The 20,579-nt window shown below is 56.4% G+C and overlaps 2 protein-coding genes across 2 annotated transcripts in view; both read left to right on the forward strand.

The window, feature by feature from the left end:
* Positions 1-13,657, forward strand: part of LOC137302329 (uncharacterized) — a 33,530-nt gene extending 19,873 nt beyond the window's left edge. Inside the window, exons 2-8 of the mRNA XM_067971965.1 lie at positions 2,362-2,471; positions 4,473-4,563; positions 8,349-8,465; positions 9,365-9,407; positions 10,460-10,662; positions 11,091-11,241; positions 12,237-13,657. Of these exons, the coding sequence (XP_067828066.1) occupies positions 2,362-2,471; positions 4,473-4,563; positions 8,349-8,465; positions 9,365-9,407; positions 10,460-10,662; positions 11,091-11,241; positions 12,237-12,416 (895 nt within the window). The 3' untranslated portion in view covers positions 12,417-13,657. The remainder of the gene's footprint in view (positions 1-2,361; positions 2,472-4,472; positions 4,564-8,348; positions 8,466-9,364; positions 9,408-10,459; positions 10,663-11,090; positions 11,242-12,236) is intronic.
* A 3,302-nt stretch (positions 13,658-16,959) lies between these two features.
* LOC137302556 (calmodulin-binding transcription activator 2-like) overlaps positions 16,960-20,579 on the forward strand; it is a 137,210-nt gene continuing 133,590 nt past the window's right edge. The window contains exon 1 of the mRNA XM_067972298.1: positions 16,960-17,000. Coding sequence (XP_067828399.1) covers positions 16,976-17,000 — 25 coding nt within the window. The 5' untranslated portion in view covers positions 16,960-16,975. The remainder of the gene's footprint in view (positions 17,001-20,579) is intronic.

Consider the following 20,579-nt stretch of genomic DNA (forward strand, 5'->3'; position numbering starts at 1 on the left):
GGAGTGACCGATGACCCAGTGTGATACTGACCCACAGGAGGAGTGACCGATGACCCAGTGCGATATTGACCCACAGGAGGAGTGACCGATGGCCCATTGTGGTACTGACCCACAGGAGGAGTGACCGATGGCCCATTGTGGTACTGACCCACAGGAGGAGTGACCGATAGCCCATTGTGGTACTGACCCACAGGAGGAGTGACCGATAGCCCATTGTGGTACTGACCCACAGGAGGAGTGACCGATGACCCAGTGTGATACTGACCCACAGGAGGAGTGACCGATGACCCAGTGTGGTACTGACCCACGGGAGGAGTGACCGATGACCAATTGTGGTGCTGACCCACAGGAGGAGTGACCAATGACCCAGTGCGGTACTGACCCACAGGAGGAGTGACCGATGGCCCAGCGTGATACTGACCCACAGGGGGAATGACCGATGGCCCATTGTGGTACTGACCCACAGGAGGAGTGACCGATGGCCCATTGTGGTCCTGACCCACAGGAGGAGTGACCGATGGCCCAGCGTGATACTGACCCACAGGGGGAGTGACCGATGGCCCATTGTGGTACTGACCAAGAGCAGGAGTGACCAATGGCGCAGTGTGGTACTGACCGATGGCCCAGTGCAATATTGACCAAGAGCAGGAGTGACCAATGGCACAGTGTGGTACTGACCAACAGGAGGAGTGACCGATAGCCCATTGTGGTACTGACCAAGAGCAGGAGGAGTGACCGATGGCCCATTGTGGTATTGACCCACAGGAGGAGTGACCGATGGCCCAGTGTGGTACTGACCGAGAGCAGGAGTGACCAATGGCCCATTGTGGTACTGACCCACACGTCAGCATGACCCCAGATTGAATCCTGGACCTGGTCTGTACAGAGGGAGCTGACCTCTGCTGGAATGATGCGATTAGCCTCAGGGCAGCGTTGCAAACACTGGTGATTGAGGGGACGGGGCCGGCTGAGTTTGTGATTCCAGTTCTGAGGCTGCTTTTCTGCTGATGAAAGTTAATTGAAAAGCTTCCTGACTAATTGAAATCTCCACATCCTGAGCAAGAGAGTGGGAAGAGTGGATTTTAATTGAAATTTCAGATGATTGGTGCTACTCACACTGTAGACATTTCTGGACATCCCACATGTCTGTTTCAAACCCTGACGATGGTAACATTAGGGTCAGGTTCCAGGGTCCAGGGGTGACACGAACAACACGCAGATGGTTGATGCCATTGTTTTACTGCGCTAAAGGCACTTTATAAATGCAAGTTGTTGTTGTCATGACGTTCTGGCTGGACTTGGGTACTTGGTCATTCCGGGAGCTTCCAGCCCAAGAGACCGGGGACTGCTGCTCAGTCTGGGTCATCGGCCCCGTCCATGAACTCTGGTGCTGTTGCTTCTTTAAGGAGAGAAGCTTCTTCATATCCCATTGGGCCTGGGGTTAGAATCGTGGGATCATAGAATGGTTTCGGCTCAGAAGGAGGCCATTCGGCCCATCGAGCCCATGCCGGCTAACCCCATAATTCCACCGGGCTACTTGAAATCTGGGCCCAAGCTGCCGTCGATCTGTTGGGTGTGGGTCGGGGCCCCTGCTTCAAGAGGTCAAAGTCACGACTGTGCCTTAGGAGAGGAGGTGAGGAAAGATTTTTAAAAATAACCAGTGCAGCACCAGCGGTGTGGGAAGTAATCAGTGGGATGTGGCACTAATGCCATCCCCGTGCCTGGCCACTGTTGAGCTGGGAAGGGTTGATTGGAGAAGTGAAGCTGTGGTATTGTTTGAGACAGATTGCTGCAAATCGGTGACATTGTCGCTTTAAGGAGGCTGCAGGGGCCGGATGCACCTGGAGGAAAGGCCTGGCTGCGAGGTGCAGCGGCTGGGTGTGTGCGGGAGAGGAAACGGGGGGATATTGTGGGTGGCACTGCTGAATGGAGCAGAAATCCTGGCCCTTAAAATAAGGCTCCCGATCCTGTCTATTGTGTTCCGTTTGTGCAACAATTAAAGAGCCCAAAAAAATCCCAGGGTTAAAGAGTGAACTCGGCTTCTCGAATTGTCTGAATATTTTACAAATTTACATTTTGGGCGGTTAGATGAAAGTGCAAAACATTTAAGGATTGTTCTGCATTTATCAAACTTCCTCTTATTTTTATCTTCAGTGACTGTTGCAATCTTTCTAAAAATTAAAAATTAATGTGCTCGATGGGCCGAATGGCCTCCTTCTATCCCTCTCAATGCTGCACCCTCGGGAGCGCTCACTCCCGGGACCGGTGCTTTGATTGACAGGTCGGTGCTTTGATTGACAGGTCGGTGCTTTGATTGACAGGTCGGTGCTTTGATTGACAGGTCGGTGCTTTGATTGACAGGTCTCCCTTCCTTGCCGTACACAGAGCCGGAAGTACGGTTGTTGTTTGCCGTACGGCGGGCGGAAGTCAGGCCCGGTGCCGGTTTCCATCAGGCGGCCCGACAGCGGCAGGTGGGCGGGGGCCCGGGGGGGCGGGGAGCAGGGGGCCCGGGGGGTGGGCGGCGCGGGGCGGGGAGCAGGGGGCCCGGGGGGGGGCGGGGAGCAGGGGGCCCGGGGGGGGGCGGGGAGCGGGGGGGGGGGGGGGCGGGGAGCGGGGGGGGGGGGCGGGGAGCGGGGGGGGGGGGCGGGGAGCGGGGAGCGGGGGCCCGGGGGGGGGGGCGGGGAGCGGGGGCCCGAGGCCCGAGGCCCGAGGCCCGAGGCCCGAGGCCCGAGGCCCGAGGCCCGAGCTTCAGCCTCCTGATGATATTTTAATGCAGCAACTCATCTTTTTCCGATCAATTGTGTTTGGTGGGAAAATGGAGGCCAAATGGTGACCGGTGATTATTGAGTGATTGTGGTGACTGGGTGACCGGTGATTATTGAGTGATTGTGGTGACTGGGTGACCGGTGATTATTGAGTGACCGGTGGTGACTGGGTGACCGGTGATTATTGAGTGATTGTGGTGACTGGGTGACCGGTGGTGACTGGGTGACCGGTGGTTATTGAGTGATTGTGGTGACTGAGTGACCGGTGGTGACTGGGTGACCGGTGATTATTGAGTGATTGTGGTGACTGGGTGACCGGTGGTTATTGAGTGATTGTGGTGACTGGGTGACCGGTGATTATTGACTGACCGGTGGTGACTGGGTGACCGGTGGTTATTGAGTGACCGGTGGTGACTGGGTGACCGGTGGTTATTGAGTGATTGTGGTGACTGGGTGACCGGTGATTATTGACTGACCGGTGGTGACTGGGTGACCGGTGGTTATTGAGTGACCGGTGGTGACTGGGTGACCGGTGGTTATTGAGTGATTGTGGTGACTGGGTGACCGGTGATGACTGGGTGACCGGTGGTTATTGACTGACCGGTGGTGACTGGGTGACCGGTGATTATTGATGGTGATCAATAGAATTCAGGACCTTGAGAGTGGAGGAAATTGGGGCCAGGTGATGGTTGAGGAGTGACCAGCATTGACGATGATAAGAAAATACTTCAAGATCAGGAGAGGGCAGTCGGACACTGAGGGGCCTGGGCAAGGTGACAGAACAAGGAAGAATCGGGGATTGGCTGGATAGCAGTCGTGTTTGGGCCTGGGAGGGAGTTCTGGGTCCAGATCTGGTCAGTTTGAAGCAGTTGGCTGGCTGGTGGAGATCTGGAGTAGAGGGTCTCGGGCTTGGGGTCTGGCCAGTGGAAGTTCTGGTCTGAGGCCTACAGGCTGGATGGTGGGGCTCCAGTTGGCGGCAGTCTGGCTGATAGACGTCTGTGTCAGCACCTGGCCACTGATCTCGCCGTGGAGCTTGTCTAGTGGAGGTCTGGGTTCAGGGTCTGGGATTCTGAGCACTGTTTGGCTGGGGTCTGCTGGCGAGATCCCCCAAATCTCTCTCGCCAGGTTTGTACCTTGCTGTCTTGCTCTTCCCTCTCTGTCCCTCACGTTCTCTATCACTTCTCTTATTGCTGGCTTTGTCACTTTTGCTGTGCCTCCTCTTTCTTGGCATCTGACTTTCTCCCCCTTTCTGTGTCTATCATTCGCTCTCTTGTTTTCACTCAGTCTCCCTCGCTCCGTGTCTCTCTCTCGCTTTGTCTGTCTCTCGCTGTCTGTCCCTTTCCTTGTCTCGCTATCACTTGCTCATTGTCTCTAGCTCTCTGTTCTTTAGTCTGACTCTCTCTGTCCCTCCCACTCTCTCTCTCTGTCCATCTCTCCCTCTGTTTTTGTCTCTCTCCCTCTGCCTGTGTGTGTGTCTCTCTCTCTGATTCTCTCATTTTGTCTCTCAAATCTTTCTCACTTGCTCCGTTTGTCTCTCAGTCTCTTACTGCCTCTCACTTTGGTCTCTGTTTGTCTTCCTCTCTTTCACTCTCTCAACCTTTCTTTCTCTCTGTCTCTCTCTTTCAATTCCTCACTATCTCACTCTACCCATTTGTGCTTTGCTCACTCTTTTCTGCAAAGTTAATTTTTGTTTCTTCTGTTTATAAGCAGCTGTGATGAGTCAGCAATTCAAAACACCATGGAGTCTTCAAGGCAGCCTTGAAGATGAGGATGTTGAGAATTTCATACCGTTTGTAACGTGAGTTATTCCTTCTGTATTTATCCGGACAGGCAATATTGGTGGCTGTGCAGATGTCTCGGTGGGTGAATGCACCGCCCAGTAAAGGGGTCAGTGAGATCAGACATTTTCAGGTACCTGCTCTGCTGCTACCTGAGCTCAGCTGGTCAACAGTAAACTGGGTTAGAGAGAGGTAATATTGGCCCGGGTTCCTGCTCCTGATCACTGTCCAGTGACCCCGGGGTTAGAGAGAGGGGGGAAATCAGCCAGGGTTCCTGCTCCTGATCACTGTCCAGTGACCCCGGGGTTAGAGAGAGGGGAAATCAGCCCAGGTTCCTGCTCCCGATCACTGTCCAGTGACCCCTGGGATAGAGAGAGGGGGAAATCAGCCCGGGTTCCTGCTCCCGATCACTGTCCAGTGACCCCTGGGATAGAGAGAGGGGGAAATCAGCCCGGGTTCCTGCTCCTGATCACTGTCCAGTGTCCCCTGGGATAGAGAGAGGGGGAAATCAGCCCGGGTTCCTGCTCCCGATCACTGTCCAGTGACCCCGGGGTTAGAGAGAGGGGGAAATCAGCCCGGGTTCCTGCTCCTGATCACTGTCCAGTGACCCCGGGGTTAGAGAGAGGGGAAATCAGCCAGGGTTCCTGCTCCTGATCACTGTCCAGTGACCCCGGGGTTAGAGAGAGGGGAAATCAGCCAGGGTTCCTGCTCCTGATCACTGTCCAGTGACCCCTGGGGTTAGAGAGAGGGGGGAAATCAGCCCGGGTTCCTGCTCCCGATCACTGTCCAGTGACCCCGGGGTTAGAGAGAGGGGAAATCAGCCCGGGTTCCTGCTCCCGATCACTGTCCAGTGACCCCGGGTTCCTGCTCCTGATTGCGATGGAAGGCAGTGTGGGTTCCTGACTGGGGGACAGTGTATACCATTAATAATCAGACTGTACTTTTTAGCACAAGTTCCCCTTCTCTTTGACTCAGTGGGGAGCTCTCTCTCTCTCTCTCTCTCTCTCTCTTGCCTCTGAGTCACAAGGTCGTGGGTTTGAGCCCCACTCCAGAGACTTGAGCACAAAATCCAGGCGGACACTCCTACTGGTAGCACTGAGGGAGCGCCGCACTGTCGGAGGGTCAGCACTGTCGGAGGGTCAGCACTGTCGGAGGGTCAGCACTGTCGGAGGGTCAGCACTGTCGGAGGGTCAGCACTGAGGGAGCGCCGCACTGTCGGAGGGTCAGCACTGAGGGAGCGCCGCACTGTCGGAGGGTCAGCACTGAGGGAGCGCCGCACTGTCGGAGGGTCAGCGCTGAGGGAGCGCCGCACTGTCGGAGGGTCAGCGCTGAGGGAGCGCCGCACTGTCGGAGGGTCAGCGCTGAGGGAGCGCCGCACTGTCGGAGGGTCAGCGCTGAGGGAGCGCCGCACTGTCGGAGGGTCAGCACTGAGGGAGCGCCGCACTGTCGGAGGGTCAGCGCTGAGGGAGCGCCGCACTGTCGGAGGGTCAGCGCTGAGGGAGCGCCGCACTGTCGGAGGGTCAGCGCTGAGGGAGCGCCGCACTGTCGGAGGGTCAGCGCTGAGGGAGCGCCGCACTGTCGGAGGGGCAGTGCTGAGGGAGCGCCGCACTGTCGGAGGGTCAGTACTGAGGGAGCGCCGCACTGTCGGAGGGTCAGTACTGAGGGAGCGCCGCACTGTCGGAGGGTCAGTACTGAGGGAGTGCCGCACTGTCGGAGGGTCAGTACTGAGGGAGGGGCAGCACTGTCGGAGGGAGGGGCAGCACTGTCGGAGGGTCAGTACTGAGGGAGGGGCAGCACTGTCGGAGGGTCAGTACTGAGGGAGCGCCGCACTGTCGGAGGGTCAGTACTGAGGGAGCGCCGCACTGTCGGAGGGTCAGTACTGAGGGAGCGCCGCACTGTCGGAGAGGCAGCACTGAGGGAGCGCCGCACTGTCGGAGGGTCGGTACTGAGGGAGCGCCGCACTGTCGGAGGGTCAGTACTGAGGGAGCGCCGCACTGTCGGAGGGTCAGTACTGAGGGAGCGCCGCACTGTCGGAGAGGCAGCACTGAGGGAGCGCCGCACTGTCGGAGGGTCAGTACTGAGGGAGCGCCGCACTGTCGGAGGGTCAGTACTGAGGGAGCGCCGCACTGTCGGAGGGTCAGTACTGAGGGAGCGCCGCACTGTCGGAGAGGCAGCGCTGAGGGAGCGCCGCACTGTCGGAGGGGCAGTGCTGAGGGAGCGCCGCACTGTCGGAGGGTCAGTACTGAGGGAGCGCCGCACTGTCGGAGGGTCAGTACTGAGGGAGCGCCGCACTGTCGGAGAGGCAGCACTGAGGGAGCGCCGCACTGTCGGAGGGAGGGGCAGCACTGTCGGAGGGAGGGGCAGCACTGTCGGAGGGAGGGGCAGCACTGTCGGAGGGAGGGGCAGCACTGTCGGAGGGAGGGGCAGCACTGTCGGAGGGAGGGGCAGCACTGTCGGAGGGAGGGGCAGCACTGTCGGAGGGTCAGCACTGAGGGAGCGCCGCACTGAGGCCCCGTCTGCCCCCTCAGGTGGACGTTAAAGATCCCACAGCCACTATTTCGAAGAAGAGCAGGGGGCATCCTGGCCAATATTTGGCATTGAACCAATAACTTGCTGTTTCTGGGACCTTTCTGTGCACTAATTACCTGTCGTATCTGCTCACATTAGAACAGTGACTACACTTCAAAACTAATTCATTGCCTGTGAAGTGCTTTGGGACACCCTGAGAATGAAAGGTGCTGTATAAAAGCAAGTTATTTCTTTGAATGCAAGTTGTTTCTTAAATTGTAAATGATTGCCTGTATGTGGAAGTATACAGATGCAGAATATGCACAGAGTGTAAATGGACACATTAGATCATCGTAAACAATAAATGTTCATGATTAATAAAATTACCATTATCGGGGTATGTGAAAAGAGGAAGAGAGAATCAAAAGTGGGTGTAAAGAGAGAGATTGAGGTGGAAGTGAAGGAGGAGAGAGAGTGAGAGAGATGGAGGGGAGAAAAAGATGGAATGGAGAAAGAGGGAGGGTGCAGAGAGCAAGAGAGATAGAAGGGAAGGAGGAGAGAGAAGGGAGACGGGAGTCAGTGTCCTGGAGAGGCTGAGGCTTTGTTGGTGGAGTTGGCGGTGAGGTTTTGAGAACTGCTGTATTAGATTAGATTCCATTTATTGCCAAGGACGGCACGTTGAGTGAGCTGTGAGGATATGTGGGCTAAAAATGGGAAAATTAAAATATCGTTTTACTCTGGAGGTTTAGGATTCTGCTCAAACAAAATGAGGTGTTTCTGCCATGGGATTCTACTGCTGGTCACTGGACAGGACTTCTACAGTGTATATGTCTGCGTGTGTGTGTGTCTGCGTGTGTGTGTGTCTGCGTGTGTGTGTGTCTGCGTGTGTGTGTGTCTGCGTGTGTGTGCGTGTGTCTGCGTGCGCCTGCGCTTGTGTGTGCGCGTCTGCATGGGTGCGTATATGTGTGTGGGTGTGCGTCTGTGGGTGTGCGTCTGTGGGTGTGCGTCTGTGTGTGTGTGTCGGTGTGTGTGTGGGTGCGTGTATGTGTCTGTGTGCGTCGGTGTGTGTGTGGGTGCGTGTATGTGTCTGTGTGCGCTAGCACGTGTGTTTAGACAGGATCAGGCTGGCCTGCGATGTCTCTCGTGGTACAATAGCCTATGAACACTGTCTGGGCTCCCACCTGAACACTGATTATTTGGGTTTGGGAGCAGCAGGGTGTCTAGTCTGCCCCTGTGGAACTGCGAGAGTGCGTGTGTTTGTGTGTGTTTATTTGTGTTTATTTATGACCCATTACAGACGGTCGAAGACGGTGAGCAGATACAAAGCTGAAGCTGAAAGCAGGCTACGGTCTTCGCCCGCTGTCGAGGAGTGGGCCTGTTCGACAGACCCCATGAATCAAGTCCAGCAGGCAGGGTAACTAGAACAACACACCTGGATACAGTGAAGGGGTACACGTTTGATCTCTCGCAAGTCGGCTCTGATGGAGCAACGAGAGTCTGTGGAGTGGGACATTTAAGAAATGTGTAACAGGCTCCCCTGAGCAGAGTGCAGCCGTGTATCCCCCATTGACCTGCACCCTGGTCTCCAGCCCCCCCAGCTCTCCGATCCTGAAGGTAGATGGACCTGGAGTGGAAAGGTGGGAATTTCCGTGCAGGAAAGGAGTCCGGGGAGAGGCGAGCAGGCCAGTGATGGTGGTGAGCTCTGGGATGGGGCTCTTACTCCTCCCCATCGGTGGCTGGCAGAGGTAGAGTGAAGGAAGAGGACAGGTACTTTAACGAGCCGGGCTGTAGTGGGTAACTGCACCGTGTGTGGTGGGACTAGACCATGTGGAGCAGGAAGATATCTCACCGGCCCCCCCACCACCAGCCTTCGGGTCTGTACTTAGCTGGGACAGGGTCACAGACACTACAGTTAGCCCCACTCCCCTGGGTTGGGGAGGAGCCTAGATTGCTGTCCCAGTCAGTGACGGGGAGGTGTGTGCTGTGAGGACAGGGCCAGCCTTGCATGTGATGCCCCCCACTTTCGAATAGCTGGGTTAAACTCACTGTCTAGGCTGACCCAGGCACAAGGGGCTGAGTGCCCTCCTGTGCTGTAAATTCTATGAGAGGGTCTCGGGTCCGTTGGGTGGGGTACCGGAGAGTAGCTTGGACCCATGGATTCTGTCCCCAGCACCTTCAGGAGGGCGGCAGAGTGAACAGAGAGTTCTTTACCTGGAAAGTGTTTCCCCCGTAGATTGATGTCCGTTTGTGAAATGCGCTGTTACCCCTTTCTGTAAAGGAGCCTCTCTAATTCCCATTTGTTCGGTTTTACAGCCCTCATTGGATGGAAATGTATGAAGAGGCCCCCCCAAGATTGGTACGTAACATCGCTCAGACTTCATTAGAATGTTTCAATGAAGAGAGGGGGGCTGAGGGGGTGGGGGTGGGGTTGAGGAGGGGGTGGGGTGAGGTGGAGGGGTGGGTGAGTGGGATGAGGTGGGGAGGGGTGAGGGGGTGGTGGGATGAGGGAGGAGGGGGTGAGGGTGGGCTGAGGGGGTGGAGGGGTGGGTGAGTGGTGAGGGTGGGGGGACTGAGAGGGGTGGGATGACAGGGTGGAGGGGTGGGTGAATGGGGTGGGGGTGAGGGGATGAGGGTGGATGGGTGGGGGTGAGGAGGGTGGGATGAGGAGGCTGAGGGGGATGGGGGTGAGTGGAGAGGGTGGGGGGTGGGATGAGGGGGTGGGTGAGTGGGGTAGGATGAAGGGGTGGAGGGGTGAGTGAGGAGGGTGGGAAGAGGGGGTGGGTGGGGAGGGGTGAGGATGGGTGGGAAGAGGGGGTGAGTGAGGTGGGTGGGGAGGGGTGAGTGAGGAGGGTGGGATGAGGGGGTGGGATGAGGGGGTGGGATGAGGGGGTGAGGATGGGTTTAGCTGCTGTGTCTGTGTGGAGCAGTCTTTGTGTCGCTGTGGGTGGGGGTAAGAGAGGGGGAGAGTGCACTCTGCAGTCCCAGTGCTACAGAGAACGTTTCTTCAATGCTGCAAACATCACCTTGGGGGCAGCGACATGAGCCCGCGGCACTGGAGGTCACTGCAAATAACGATTTGCATTTATATAGCGCCTTTAACGTAGTAAAATATCCTCACAGGAGCGTAAATCAAGCAAAATTTGACAGGAAGCAACGTAAGGAGATTTTGGGAGAGGGGTCTTGTCGGACGTGTACAGTGATCTCCACCGGGGGTCAGTGTGGGGAACGTTGCTCTTCTCAAGATTTAAAGATGATCTGGACTTGGGGAGGGGGGTCACAAAGTCCCCCACTGGGGGGGGTCACAAAGTCCCCCACTGTGGGGGGGGGAACCTGACTGTCTATTTGCGTAAGGGATTTTTTAAAGCTACTTGCAGCTATTTCTCTCTCTCTCTCTCTCTCTCTCTCCAGCTCAGTGGTCAGGCTGCCCTGAGACCAAATGCTAAACAGGATATCAGGAGACCCACCTCTGCTAGGAAGTTGGAGAGACTTCCTTCACCAAGAGAACTGTATGGCAAAGGGAAAGGCAGAAGGAGGGCAGCCGGTGAGAGGCGCGTCATGGCAGTGATCTATCACCTGGAGGAGCTGAAGAGGAGACAGTCCGACATCGATCAGTAAGAAATCGCAGCCGCCTTCTTCCCGAGTGATTCCCCTCCCCCACGTTTCCCCTCCCCCACCATGCTGACTTTCCTCAACTTGATGGGTGAAAAAGCTGAGCTCTGGGGTGGGGGTAAAGCGATTGTGTCTGAGGACGAGTTTGTGTACATTATTTTTCCCTTGGGGTATTCTCCCTCCTTTACAGGAAGCAGCTCTCTGATATCTCACTCACGAGGCAGTGTGCTTTGTGGAGCCTCCTTTCACTGTTGGAGGCGGGTTTGAGTCCAGTCCAGATGACTGGGATGACAGTCTCCCCTCTCTAAGGCTCTGAGACACTCAGACAGTTTGTGGGACCATGAAATGCATGAAAATATCTTTGAAAAAAGTTAGAGGGAATCATGCTGCGCGATGGCACTGACTCACCTGCAGCCTGTTGTGTCCTTAGGCTGAAGGCTCTGAAATGGGGGATGAGCAGATCGCAGTGCCTGACATCGGACGATGAGGAACCAGTGATCGTTAATCCAGACCAGCAACCCACGCACAGTACCAGCATCGTGGACTTCACAAACAACACTGACCTGGAAGACAGAGAGCTGGTAAAGTCTGTTCTTCACAGGGATGGGATTCAGTTTACAGTTATAACAACAGCCGATCAGACAGTCCACACGTGGGGTTGTGGGTTCAAGCCCCACTCCATAAACTTGAGCACAGTACAGTGTGGTACTGAGGGAGGGCTGCACTGTCGGAGGGGCGGTACTGAGGGAACGCTGCACTGTCGGAGGGGCGGTACTGAGGGAGCGCTGCACTGTCGGAGGGGCAGTACCGAGGGAGGGCTGCACTGTCGGAGGGGCAGTACTGAGGGAGCACTGCACTGTCGGAGGGGCAGTACTGAGGGAGCGCTGCACTGTCGGAGGGTCAGTACTGAGGGAGCGCTGCACTGTCGGAGGGGCAGTACTGAGGGAGCGCTGCACTGTCGGAGGGGCAGTACTGAGGGAGCGCTGCACTGTCGGAGGGGCGGTACTGAGGGAGCGCTGCACTGTTGGAGGGTCAGTACTGAGGGAGCGCTGCACTGTCGGAGGGTCAGTACTGAGGGAGTGTTGCACTGTCGAAGGGTCCGTACTGAGGGAGCGCTGCACTGTCGGAGGGTCAGTACTGAGGGAGCGCTGCACTGTCGGAGGGTCAGTACTGAGGGGAGGCCGCACTGTCAGAGGGTCAGTACTGAGGGAGTGCTGCACTGTCGGAGGGTCAGTACTGAGGGGAGCGCTGCACTGACAGAGTGCTGTCTTTTGGAGGAGACGTTTAACCTCAATGAATTTCCCTCTTGTACCTGCCCTGGGAGTGTTGTTGGTTTTAATAAAAAAAAGAAAAGACAAGTTCAGTTTTTGGTCAGTTCTGATGAAGATTCTTGACCTGAAACATGAACCTAGCCTTTTCTGCTCCATATTCTGTTGGACTTTCTTTGTATTTCCAGAATTTTCTGGGTTTTCTTGAATTTTTCAGCCATTATTTTTGTGACGGTTTTTCCGTTGTTGATAATCTGTTTTGTGAAATGCGGTTTATAATAAGAGGTAGATTGAGATATTCTCTTCAGTTTTTCCAGCCCCGATGGAATGTGGGGTTTCTGGAGCAGCGCCTTGCTCAGCCGGACGCCCCGTATACGGCTTATTATAAGACTGAAGCTGAGGAGAACCATCAGCCCTTCCAGTTCCTGATGGAGCCAGTGCAGGAGGACAGCGGCTTCTGGGACGTGAACTATCGCTCTGAGGAGTGATTGATCGGCCAGGCCAAGGGCCAGCAGCAGCTTGTTAGCGATTTATTGATCTATTTATTGACTTCATTACTATTTGTTTGGCCAAGTGTGAAACGTGTGCTGGATGATCGTGTTGGTTTGTGCACCGTCTGATCTGGTGCTGAACCCTGACAGTTAGGGAAGTCCCAGGATTCACTCTCGCCCTGTGATGACTTTCAGCCCTACTATTGGCCTCATTGCTCCAGGGCTGTGGATGGAAAATCAGCCAGTGTCTGTGACAAAAGGGGACGGTGCTAGCTGGGATTATTGCCTCTGTGGAATATTGTGCCCACACTCACTATAAGGACTGAACAATATTTAAAGTTTAAGTTTGAAGTTAAAAGAAGTGTTATACACAGCCCCTGTGCTGTGTGCCCGGTACTCCCGGCCCCTGTGCTGTGTGCCCAGTACTCCCGGCCCCTGTGCTGTGTGCCCAGTACTCCCGGCCCCTGTGCTGTGTGCCCGGTACCCCCGGCCCCTGTGCAGTGTGCCCGGTACCCCCGGCCCCTGTGCTGTGTGCCCGGTACCCCCGGCCCCTGTGCTGTGTGCCCGGTACCCCCGGCCCCTGTGCTGTGTGCCCGGTACCCCCGGCCCCTGTGCTGTGTGCCCGGTACCCCCGGCCCCTGTGCTGTGTGCCCGGTACCCCCGGCCCCTGTGCTGTGTGCCCGGTACCCCCGGCCCCTGTGCTGTGTGCCCGGTACCCCCGGCCCCTGTGCTGTGTGCCCGGTACCCCCGGCCCCTGTGCTGTGTGCCCGGTACCCCCGGCCCCTGTGCTGTGTGCCCGGTACCCCCGGCCCCTGTGCTGTGTGCCCGGTACCCCCGGCCCCTGTGCTGTGTGCCCGGTACCCCCGGCCCCTGTGCTGTGTGCCCGGTACCCCCGGCCCCTGTGCTGTGTGCCCGGTACCCCCGGCCCCTGTGCTGTGTGCCCGGTACCCCCGGCCCCTGTGCTGTGTGCCCTGTACCCCCGGCCCCTGTGCTGTGTGCCCGGTACCCCCGGCCCCTGTGCTGTGTGCCCGGTACCCCCGGCCCCTGTGCTGTGTGCCCGGTACCCCCGGCCCCTGTGCTGTGTGCCCTGTACCCCCGGCCCCTGTGCTGTGTGCCCAGTACTCCCATAGTTTGAAGTTCAGTTGTTTTGCCAATCTTTACTTTTGGCTTACTGTGAATTGTAAATTAATTTTCTTCGGTGCCATTTATGCTGTTTGAGTAAAGTCACAAAATGAAAAGCATTGTGTTCTGGGTCCAGCTTTGATATTGAACATATCGGAAGACTATAACTGACATTTCACAATCTGTGACACAACTTCTCACCGAACTAGGAAGCTGCCACTCTGCCAGTGTTATTGGAATTGATACCATGTACCTTTGGACCCAGGGTAGGTTATGTCCCCAACAACAGAGCCCTATCACAAGTGACATTAAAATCCTGCCTTCGTTCACAAGCCCTGCTACGTCTCTTGCCCAGTTTTCAACCTCGCCTTCAGTCACGTCTCCTAACTCCTTCCTGCTGTTTGTTCCATTTTCCCCTCTTTCGGAAAGAGCTCGAGGCATCTTTAAGGTCCTGTACGAGTGCAAGTTGTTCTTGGCAAATCTCAGACTCTCTGCCCAGCAGGAGTCGGTGCAAGGAGGGTAGAGCACTCGAAATGTGAGCACTTTCAACAATGACTGTGGTCTCTGCCGAAATATAATGCCACTTTTTCCTGGACCTGCCGTTGAGTCTTGAGCTGCCCTCTGTACTCGCTCTCCTCTTGTTTAAAGTTCGCTTTTACAATTCAAACCACAAAATATAACCATCCCTGAAATCTCAAATAAACTGACAGCCTGGGGCCTGCATTTAAAAAAAATGAAAATTAGTTTGCAAAATGTCTCTGAACCTTCTGCTCATAATCCCCATGTTGAGTTACTTCTTGTGCCTGTTAATATAGCAACCAGACCACAAACCAATCACAAAGAGGGGCACAGCACTATTATAAATAGAACACTCCCTGCGAACTCTCACTAACCTGAGGAATGAACTGCGTTACTGTGATTTTAACTTGGACCGAGACTATCCACAAACCTGATTACCAATAACAACACAGATAGCGGCATTTCCTCCTTGAGGCTGGAGCTACGGAGCCTCTGGAGGGTTACCAGAGGCCTGGGATCCCCCGTCCACTTCCCCTGAAAACACAACATGCAATCGCAGGATTACAGCAACAGCAGACTCCAAAAAGCCTTTGGTATAAACTTGTAACAGGGAGGCCAGCACAGGGGCGTTGAATGTTAGCTTGCTATCACACAACCATGCGGCTCGGCTCAGGGCAGGTCTGACTCTGAGTCTTGCTCCAATCAGCGCATGCTTTGAGCGAACAAGGGGAGAAAACTGTAAAACAGGAATTATATACAGGAGCAAAGAAGGTTCCCGAGAGATTTAATAGAGGTGTTCAAAATCAAGAAGGGTTTTGACAGAGTAGATAGGGAGAAACTCTTTCCAGTGGCAGAAGGGTTGCTAACCAGAGGACACAGATTTCAGATAATTGGCAAAAAAATCCAGAGGGGAGATGAGAATTTTTTTTATGCAGCGAGTTGTTCTGATCTGGAATGCGCCGCCTGAAAGGGCGGTGGAAGCAGATTCAATAATAACTTTCAAAAGGGAATTGGATAAATACTTGAAGGAGGAAAAATTTGCAGGGCTACGGGGAAAGAGCAGGGGGGAGTGGGACTAATTGGATAGCTCTTTTAAAGAGCCGGCACAGGCACGATGGGCCGAATGGCCTCCTGCTGTGCTGTCTATGATACAAGTCAAAAGAGGTGGCTTTTTCTCTGCCCTTCCACAACTGGCCAGTCTTGTGTGAAGAGAGTGTCAGTGGGATATTCAACCATGGGGGCATCACAGCTGGCTCCTATCTTCACCTGATAAGCCCACACATACACTTTCCAGCAGGAGTCATTGGATTGTGACCTGGATCAGGCATCCCATTCCCCTCTCCTGGTCAGAAGTACTGAGGACAATTGCAGCACCCCCTGGAGCTGAACTCAGCACACGCTGCGGATGGAACCTGGGACTTTAGAATCACACAGCACAGAAGAAGGTCATTTGGCCCATTATGCCTGTGCTGGCTCTTTAAAAGAGCTATCCAATTAGTCCCACTCCCCCCTGCACTTTCCCCATAGCCCTTCAATTTGTTCCTTTTTAAGTAGAGACTTTGCAGGACTGTGTGTCTCAGTATTACAATGGCAGACTACTGTTTGAAAGTAAAAGGGGTGATTGGCACTGGTGGGTGATTGATTGGCACAGGTGAATGATTGATTGATTGACACTGAAGGTGATTGATTTGGCACTGGTGGGTGATTGGCACTGGTGATTGATTGGCACTGGTGGGTGATTGATTGACAATGAGGGTGATTGAATGATTGACACCGAGGGTGATTGATTGGCACTGGTAGGTGATTGACACTGAGGGTGATTGATTGATTTGGCACTGGTGGGTGATTGGCACTGGTGGGTGATTGGCACTGGTGACTGGCACTGAGGGTGATTGGCACAGGCGGGTGACTGATTGGCACTGGTTATTGATTGATTTGGCACTGGTGATTGATTGGCACTGGTGGGTGATTGGTACTGGTGACTGGCACCAAGGGTGATTGATTGGCACAGAGGGTGAGTGAGTGATTGGCACTGGTGGGTGATTGATTGGCACTGGTGGGTGATTGATTGGCACTGGTGGGTGAATGATTGGCACTGGTTATTGATTGATTTGGCACTGGTGATTGATTGGCACTGAGGGTGACTGATTTGATTGGTGGATTGATTGGTGATTGGCGGATTGATTGATTGGCGGATTGATTGGTGATTGGCGGATTGATTGGTGATTGGCGGATTGATTGGCGGATTGATTGGTGATTGGCGGATTGATTGATTGGTGATTGGTGGATTGATTGGTGATTGGCGGATTGATTGATTGGTGATTGGCGGATTGATTGGTGATTGGCGGATTGATTGATTGGTGATTGGCGGATTGATTGATTGGTGATTGGCGGATTGATTGATTGGTGATTGGCGGATTGGTGATTGGCGGATTGATTGGTGATTGGCGGATTGATTGATTGGTGATTGGCGGATTGATTGATTGGTGATTGGCGGATTGATTGATTGGTGATTGGCGGATTGATTGATTGGTGATTGGCGGATTGATTGATTGGTGATTGGCGGATTGATTGATTGGTGATTGGCGGATTGATTGATTGGTGATTGGCGGATTGATTGATTGGTGATTGGCGGATTGATTGATTGGTGATTGGCGGATTCTGTCCAAGGCGGGAGCAGGCAGTATTTAAATGAACACGGCTTCTGATTGACGGCTGGGTTGTCCAATCAGAATCCCTATTTAGACCATCCTGTATTATAATTGGTGGTCACCTCGACCAGCCGCAGTGTACCGGTGATTTGATTGACAGTCAGTTTAACCAATAGACATGAAGCGGGCGGTGCCAGTGGCCAATGGGCGCGGTGGGTGGGCGGGACCTGCCGGCCTAGCGCTCGAATGGCAATCGGAAGTAAAATGGCGGCCGTCATGAAGCCGGAAGGTAGGTCGGGGCCCGGCCGGGTATTATCGCCGTTTGCCGGCTCCTCCGGCCCGGGGTTACCTCAGCTGCCGGCGGTACAGGGAAAGGGGAGCCCGAGGTGGTGGCTGAGGCCCCGTTGGGCGGAGTTTATTCTGGGCGAGTGGAGGAGGTGTACGCGAGGCCGGGGGCTGAGGCCTAGTTAATGATCATTAATGTGCTGGGGGACTGCAGGAGCCGTGAGGCGGGACATCAGTCGCCCGGTGCCCGCTGCTCCGGCTCAGGCCTCGCTCCCGGGGCCCCGTCACTTCCATCGGCAAAAGGGCGGGGGCGGGGGAGTCTCCTCAAACCCAGCTGCAGAATCGTCCCGCCCCTCCTCCCATCGCCCCTCCCACCACCCGCCCATCGCCCCTCCCACCACCCGCCCATCGCCCCTCCCCGTTGCCCCATCCACCACCCTCTCTCTCCCTCCCTGTCGCCCCGCCCGCCAGCCGTCCCATTGCCCCGTCCCTCCCCGTCGCCCCGCCCACTACCCGTTGCCCCGCCCACTACCCGCCCCTTCCCCGTCGCCCCGCCCACCAACTGCCCCTCCCCGTTGCCCCGTCCACCACCCTCTCTCTCCCTCCCCGTCGCCCCGCCCACTACCCGCCCCTTCCCCGTCGCCCCGCCCACCAACTGCCCCTCCCCGTCGCCCCGCCCACTACCCGCCCCTTCCCCGTCGCCCCGCCCACCAACTGCCCCTCCCCGTCGCCCCGCCCACCAACTGCCCCTCCCTGTCGCCCCGCCCACCAACTGCCCCTCCCCGTCGCCCCGCCCACCAACTGCCCCTCCCCGTCGCCCCGCCCACCAACTGCCCCTCCCCGTCGCCCCGCCCACCAACTGCCCCTCCCCGTCGCCCCGCCCACCAACTGCCCCTCCCCGTCGCCCCGCCCACCAACTGCCCCTCCCCGTCGCCCCGCCCACCAACTGCCCCTCCCCGTCGCCCCGCCCACCAACTGCCCCTCCCCGTCGCCCCGCCCACCAACTGCCCCTCCCCCGTCGCCCCGCCCACCAACTGCCCCTCCCCGTCGCCCCGCCCACCAACTGCCCCTCCCCGTCGCCCCGCCCACCAACTGCCCCTCCCCGTCGCCCCGCCCACCAACTGCCCCTCCCCGTCGCCCCGCCCACCAACTGCCCCTCCCCGTCGCCCCGCCCACCAACTGCCCCTCCCCCGTCGCCCCGCCCACCAACTGCCCCTCCCCGTCGCCCCGCCCACCAACTGCCCCTCCCCGTCGCCCCGCCCACCAACTGCCCCTCCCCGTCGCCCCGCCCACCAACTGCCCCTCCCCGTCGCCCCGCCCACCAACTGCCCCTCCCCGTTGCCCCGCCCACCAACTGCCCCTCCCCCGTCGCCCCGCCTACCACCTGATTGCACCACCCCTCCCCAGCTCCGCCCCTCCCCATCAGCCCACCCACAGCCCTGTCCTCTTCCATCGCCCCGCCCCTCTATTCACCTGCCCCGCCCACCACCTCTCCCCCTCCCCACTGCCTCGCCCCACCCCCTCCCCACTGCCTCGCCCCACCCCCTCCCCACTGCCTCGCCCCACCCCCTCCCCACTGCCTCGCCCCACCCCCTCCCCACTGCCTCGCCCCACCCCTTCCTACCGTCCCGCCCCCCCATCCATTACCCCGCCCCTTCCCTCATCTCCCGTACTTCCCCCCCAATTGCCCATGTCAGGCCGGCCACCCATCCACCTGCCCCCCCATAGTCCACGTCAAGCACCCCCCCCACCCTGCAACCCAACCCCCCCCCCCTGCCAAGCCCCCCCCCCCCCCCCCCACCCCCACCCCCGACTCCCCCTTCCCACTTCTGAGACCCTTAGTGAAGTATCGGGGACTTGTTGATGTTGTGCACTGTTGGTCTGATGACATATTCACAACGCACTGATGCATTTCGAAAGTGTTTTGTGCTGCTTTGTGTCAGCTGTGGCTCAGTGGCAGCTCTCGTCTCTGAGTCAGAAGGTCCTGGGTTCAAGTCCCGCTCCAGGCCTTCAGCCCATAATCGAGGCTGACACTCCAGTGCATTATTAAGGGAGCGCTGCACTGTCGGAGGGTCAGTGCTGAGGGAGCGCCGCACTGTCGGAGGGTCGGTGCTGAGGGAGCGCCGCACTGTCGGAGGGTCGGTGCTGAGGGAGCGCCGCACTGTCGGAGGGTCGGTGCTGAGGGAGCGCCTCACTGTCGGAGGGTCGGTGCTGAGGGAGCGCCGCACTGTCGGAGGGTCAGTGCTGAGGGAGCGCCGCACTGTTGGAGGGTCAGTGCTGAGGGAGCGCCGCACTGTCGGAGGGTCGGTGCTGAGGGAGCGCCGCACTGTCGGAGGGTCGGTGCTGAGGGAGCGCCGCACTGTCGGAGGGTCGGTGCTGAGGGAGCGCCGCACTGTCGGAGGGTCGGTGCTGAGGGAGCTGACTCTCACTGGGGTACAGTCACCCTGTAATACCTCACTCTAGTGACCATTCTTCATATGAGAGTCAGTGTGCTATTCTACCATGGGGCATCGCAGCACAGCCCTCATCTGACACCCACCTTGCACACTTTCCAACGGGTCTCACTGGACAATGATCCGGAGCAGGAATACTGGCTGTGCCCCCCACCCCTCCCAACCTACAGAACCTGAGGCCACTATCCTGGCTGAGAGCACCATTGGCTGTGGCTGCAGTCTGGGACCTTGCTGGTTCAGTACCGCACTGGACGGTGCAGTTACTGATTCGCTGAGCCCAGCAGCAGGTCTTCCATTACTGGGTGTCTTAGTTCCTGCCGAGTGATGTAAAGAGGTGTTTAACGAGTACCTGTGAAGATGGTGCTTTGTACTTGCAGGTCCCCTGCTGCTCCAATCTGTTGTTTGACTTGCATAACGCTGCCTCTGTCCTAATCAGCACTAAGGTCGTATAATGGTTGGAAAGGTTTTAAATGTAAGCTGCAGCCTGGATATTACCATGAATAACACATTGAGACTGAGTTTAGTGCAGTAATTCAGCCTGGTCTTTGTTTAAGCTCTTTTTGCGGGTTATGAGAGCCGCACTTCCTGATTAGATTACTGCTTTGTAAATTACTGCCAGAAGTCTGTCCTTAGTGTTGGTTGTACAACCAGTAATGTCTTTTCAGTTGCTTGTGAAACGTATCCTAATCTTGCCCACGATGTATGGAGCTTAAGTCATGTCTGGTCAGAGGGCGCTCGTGTGCAACACCAAACTTAATGCATAAAAACAATTCTTCTCTGTCTAAAGGTGTGGTGTTTTTTGGAGAAGTATTTTTAATCGTTCTCATTTTGCATTGATTTCCCCGATCACAGAGTGCCAGGCTGCTGTCCTTCCAGTGTCGCTGCAGTGACCAACTCAGTGCTTGGCGTTACAGTATCCTGTGCTGCCCGTCTGCTTCCACCTCTGTAACATCGCCCTTCTCCGTCCCTACCCAGTCTGTCACTATGTGGTGGCCTCTTAATGCCCTCAGGGCACTTAGGGATCAGGCAGCGAATATCTTCTTTCCAGTATTCCCCACATCCCAAGAACTAATTAAAAAGTAGGATTGTTTCTGGCAATGACTGTGGATGCCTGTTCTAGAGATACCGAT

Source organism: Heptranchias perlo, chromosome 35, assembly GCF_035084215.1.
Source record: "Heptranchias perlo isolate sHepPer1 chromosome 35, sHepPer1.hap1, whole genome shotgun sequence".
In the NCBI taxonomy this organism is placed as follows: domain Eukaryota; kingdom Metazoa; phylum Chordata; class Chondrichthyes; order Hexanchiformes; family Hexanchidae; genus Heptranchias; species Heptranchias perlo.